The sequence below is a fragment of the Pterocles gutturalis genome, unplaced genomic scaffold, assembly GCF_000699245.1.
Source record: "Pterocles gutturalis isolate BGI_N339 unplaced genomic scaffold, ASM69924v1 scaffold46500, whole genome shotgun sequence".
In the NCBI taxonomy this organism is placed as follows: domain Eukaryota; kingdom Metazoa; phylum Chordata; class Aves; order Pterocliformes; family Pteroclidae; genus Pterocles; species Pterocles gutturalis.
Genome location: NW_010147631.1, coordinates 27,317 through 32,633, shown reverse-complemented (window position 1 = coordinate 32,633; position 5,317 = coordinate 27,317). Strand labels below are relative to the sequence as shown.

General features: G+C 40.8%; 1 protein-coding gene across 1 annotated transcript in view; it reads right to left on the bottom strand.

The window, feature by feature from the left end:
• Window positions 1–936: 936 nt before the first annotated feature.
• LOC104470958 (pancreatic lipase-related protein 2-like) overlaps window positions 937–5,317 on the bottom strand; it is a 29,610-nt gene continuing 25,229 nt past the window's right edge. The window contains exons 10-14 of the mRNA XM_010086093.1: window positions 4,506–4,624; window positions 3,684–3,813; window positions 3,296–3,407; window positions 2,056–2,223; window positions 937–1,000 (exon numbers count right to left, since the gene is read on the bottom strand). Of these exons, the coding sequence (XP_010084395.1) occupies window positions 937–1,000; window positions 2,056–2,223; window positions 3,296–3,407; window positions 3,684–3,813; window positions 4,506–4,624 (593 nt within the window). The remainder of the gene's footprint in view (window positions 1,001–2,055; window positions 2,224–3,295; window positions 3,408–3,683; window positions 3,814–4,505; window positions 4,625–5,317) is intronic.

Genomic DNA, 5,317 nt, shown 5'->3' with positions numbered 1-5,317 from the left:
TGGATGTGGCACTCAGCAGCCTGGGTTTGGCGGCCCTGCATATGGCGGGGGGGTTGAAACTCGATGATCACTATGGTCCTTTTCAACCCAGGCCATTCTATGATTCTATGATAAAAGGTGAAAACCAGCCTGTGCAAATGAACAGGACTGGGTCTGGAAGCCCCTTGGTTCTGTTCATCTCTAGGAGAAGGCTGTAAGTGAACTCAAGAAGAAATGAGACCCCAGCTAGCTCTTCACCTAGTAAGCTCTTATCACCTTGGCTATGCTTTTTGACTGTGGCCACATATCTTGGCAGAGCTGGCATTCCCTAATCTCCAACTCCGGGAACAACCAAATGGATACCAGCTGTGTGCATGGGTATTATACTGCTGACATCCATGCTCATGGGGTTCATTTCTTTAAATAGTAGTGAAGTTTTTAATTTTTCTAAAAGATCACCTTTGATACTAATTTAAAGCTCTGTGCTCCCATCCTTAATTGAAGTAGCATTTTAGTTTGTGAATATATTCATATCAGTGATACAGGAGGATCAGTACATGCCCCAATACACTGATGATTTTTAAGACTTGTTCAAAATGAGGAGGGAACAGTGCTGTCTCAATAGTGTTTGATAGACAGAAAAACTGGCAAATTACCAGTGTGGTGGGAAACAGTTCTTACCCTGAGGCAGCAATAGAGTAAGACTGGGCGATGTTATAAATGGATTTTAGCATATATGATTTCCAGTTGCTTCCATAGTTACAAGCACAATGAACTAGGTTCAAACACAAAAAACATTGACAAATGTGTTTGCAAAGAAGTGAAAAAATAAAGCAAGCAACAGGCAGTTTGATTTTTTTTTTTTATGTTTTAATAGCCTTGTGTACCACCATTCCCATGTGCAGGACTGGCGGTTTGCTCAGCTGCTGTGTACAGAACAGTTGTACTCGATGGCCTCTAGCAAGGTGTAAGTAACTGGGGAACTCCATATGTCACGGTTCCACGGCCACAAAAAGTTGATCTGGGAAGAAAAAAAAATTTGAATCAAGATTTATTAATCTACATGAAAGGCTGTCAGCTGTCACCTTGGGGTTAGTTCAATCCATAATTCTGCTTAAGCCTTCTTAAAAGCCTGCTGTACAGAATATTAGCGTCTGCATATTCACAGCAACAAGGTGATTTTCCTTCTTTTAAGGACCATCTGTAAAATTTGAGTTTTAATGCATGAATAAAATTAACCTCTAGATTCACCACTACAGAGCTCTAGATAAAAAGTCAGAAAGGTGTCTTGTTAAACTCCCTTTATTTAGGCTAGGTGCTTAACTACGTTGCCCCAATTAAAGCTTTGCAACTTTTTTGTAGGAGCTCACATTGACAGGGATTTCATCAGCTTCTCTAAATAATCCATCCCAATGCCAAGCTATAATGAAGTGTTTTTCTAATATCTAACCAATATTTCTTCTGTTGCAAAATACATCAATTAAACTTTAGATCTAAACCCATTGGATATGAGGAATAGTTGACTGTGACCCTTCACAGGCAGCTTATGCATGTACTTTTATGTTCCTCTCCAGGCGTCGCTTTATTGAGAAACACATTTCCTTCAGCTGCTCTACACGGATCAAGTTTTCTAAATCTCTTTTGCTGTTTTTCCAGCTTCAGTCTGTGTGCATTGTCCCAGAAGTATACTCTCCAAACTTGAAAATGACCCTGCTTCTGATTACAGTCTTACCCCGATTATTCAAATTAGAATAATTATTCTCTGGATCTTCTGTACAATACTCTTGGTAATGCACTTCGGAATAAGACTTGTTTTATCTTGGTTTGTAACAGTTTTGCTGTGGCAGAACAGCATGCATTCCAAATTATTCACTGCTGTATTCCTTTCCAGACAGTTTGTACTCAAACATTTCATTTTCTGTCCAAAGTGTAATATCTTGTGCTTGTCATTGCAATCGACAATGTGAATTTCAGTAAACCATGTGTCCAAATTCTTAAGACCGTTTTTCAATCCTGTCTCCCAGAGGTTTTGCACTTCTTTCCCATTCCTTCTGACCTGTAAAGGGATATACTTACCTACGTCCATCTTCTCCATGAATTATAGTGAGTGTTTCTGCTCCCAGTCTTGCCCAGAGCAGGGTAAACACAGTTTTATTCCAGACAAACTCAATTTTTTTAGTATTTTTGGGGTTAATTTCAACATCAAGGTATTTTGTATAAACTTGGTCTTGAGAGAGGGCTCCACTGCAAATAGAATGAAGACAGCAAAGCTAAATTTAACAGTTTAGAGATTAGTGAACTATTCCACATTCTCCACAAGATTTGGGATTTCCTCTTCGTTGCAACAGAAATTTGCACGTTTGCTGTTCTTTGCAACAGCCTAGGGCACCGGACCAGGACTCTGGGGTGTTATGCTCCTAACAGGGAGAGGATGAAAAACAAAACTGAAAACTTCATATGTGCCTGTGGCAGGAGAGCAGCTAGAGATGATAAGGGTGAGGCTGGGACTGCCTGCAGTGCACAGATGTGCTGAGTTTTGCAGGTCTCACTGCAGGGAGAGCTCCAGGCGATGTTTTCAGGGAGATTTTGTAAATGAGCTGAGAACTTCTGTGGGGCTTTGGTCTGCATGTGCACAGAGGGAGAATGTGTGTAAGTGCTTGTTTCAGAGCAGGTACAGAAGACAGTGGGAGCTGCCATGTAGGTGGTCGGTGGGTGATGATACGATCTGTGAATGAGGCTCACTGTCCAGACTATATAAATGTGCCATTTATACAGTAGTGATGGCTTTTAGTATTACCTAGGGAGGAAGGAGGTATCCACTTTGCAAATTTGGTAATTTCAGGTACAGGATTGCCTTGCATGAGATCATGCAGCAAGTCACTGGCAGAGCAGAGTCTTGTCAGCACACGGAGTGAGCACGCTGACACGTGTGATGGCATGCCAGCTTGGGAGCGGCTGTGCTAAAGCATGCAGGCAACAAGTGAACTGTGTGAATTACATGCATTCCAGAGGTGTAATTTTTTTTTTTTTTTTTTTTAAGAGCAACTCAGAAACACAGAACTTCTCCCACTAAACTGTATTCCTAATTTATTGTAAAATCACATAATTCATGGAAAGGAAGTGACTTCCATTTCTTTTTTGCAACTATCCATCTGCGCTCATAGGTCTTACTTATGGGATAAATTTTTTTTGTATCTGTTGCTAAGTAGAATGTCTGCAACACAGAATAAGTGTTTGCACTGCTTAAATATGTGGAAAATGTGTAGATTAAAGTTAGCAGCATTAAATGCTATAGGGAAATATTAACTTCTCTTACCTGGCAATTTCATATTCTTTTGTGTTCCCCTCTGTGTCATGGAAAACTAGGTTTATGTCCCCCCTCGTTTTCTTTACACCAGACAGTTTGATAAATACTTTTTGTCTCCAAGCTGCATAAAGAAAAGCAAAAGAAAACTAGATTGTCATTGATGACATGAGAGATCTAAAAATGCTAGTATACCAAAAAACTTATTTTTTTCCCAAGTGGAATTGATTCATGTTAGCAAATGAAAGACTGTGAGCTTGAATTTTGATAGCCAACGTAGCATTTTTTGTCAGAGATGTTAGCACTTGTTTATAGAAGCAACAGAAATACATGGCTGTAATCATATCAAAGCAATCATTTCCCAAACATGTGATAACTGTAACAAACCCCCTCCACTTACTAGCAAAAGGTGGGTCTGCTCCTGTATTTAAAAAATACTTTTGGTTTACCCTCTCCAGTTTAGCTGAGAATCTGTCAGCATAGTGTCCCATCATTGGGCATCCCCCCTGGGAACATGGGAAGCAGTCTCCCTAGGGAAAATAGTTAATCATCAGTTAATGAGGAGTATTTTTTTCATCCTAGCTCTGACAAAATTAAGGTTCAAGATGCTGTTCCGATCTTGCAAAGCTGTGGCAGTGCTATATGTTGTCATATCTCACCACCAAAACCTCGTAAACTTGTTTCAGATAAAGGCTTCTGCACCCGTGTATACCAAGGACAAAATATAAGCTACTTTTATGCTCCCAGTGGAAGGGAACTTGCCTGAATCCACTTTGCAACACAAGATAGAAGGGGAAAAAAAGAAACATCATCCATAAGTACATTTATTTAAGTGCTATCATCAGTGCCCCATGTAAATTAGAGAAGAGTCAATGATTTTGGAGGCTCCAAATGTCTCTTCTTCCAGACACGATTAGTAGGGTAGATGCATCTAACTTATGTTCTCTTTCCATAAAGGTTTAAGGTGAGAATTGTACAGGGTTTAATTTTTTTTCCTATTTGGTGATATCACCTGTGCTTCAGCATTCATTTTCCAGAGCAGAATAGTTGATGGAGCTGCTGTGTGCTGTTCCTCATTGAGTGCTTCCTCCTACCAAACCACACCACAAGAGCACAACCACTGGGATCCCAGTGCCCTGTGCACATAGCGGGACCTATTGGGAGTGCAGACACTTGGATAATTTTCTTTATAGCTTACCCATTCCCGGGCTGATATACTTACTGCCTGAAAGGATTTGTACGTTTCGCAGGCATATGCAAGGTATCCGGTGGGATAGAGGATACTTTCAAAATAATACTCATGGCTGCGTGAGTGATGGCAACTCCCAACGACTGCAGCATCTGTTGGAACAACGTTTATGAGCCTCCATGAAATAACCTCCTGTTGTCTTGTACAAGAGTTTCACTTGTCTCACCATGGAAACCGCTGAGGCACAGAACAGAACAGCAGAGCGGTCTTGTAGTCATTTTTCATCTGAATTTTACAGATTTCTAGTCACAGTAGAAGTTACTGTTTTCTCTGTGTTTTATCCAGAGAAGTGTGTGCCAGTTACCCCAAGACTTCACATGAGATGAATTAGTCTGCCATGGAGTAATGGTCCCTTTTAAGAAGACAGCTGTATATCTATACACATCTATATGAGTTGTCACAGGAAGATAACATCAATTACACTTTTAAAAGGCTTGATAGAGCAAGCAAAATCTACCAGCCTTCTGCCAACCTCTCCAAAGCCTCTGAAGAGAGAGAAGTCTCGGGTGGAGAGATGAGGTATGTACAGTCCCTGGAAACAGTGAGTGCTTTTGCCTAATTCATGCCCTATGGATGTCAGATGCTCTTTGCAGCATCTTCAAGAAACCAAAGGTGGCGGTGTCATGTCATAGATTTGGTCATGAGACTGGCCTGCCTTGGCCTGGAAAACCTCCTGCTGGGGTTGTTGGACTCACAGACTCCCTTTCCTTGCCTTTTTGTGTTCTTCAGGTCCAATTTCAAATTACAGAAGGAAAGCTTATGACTGTATTATATCTCCTTTCCCT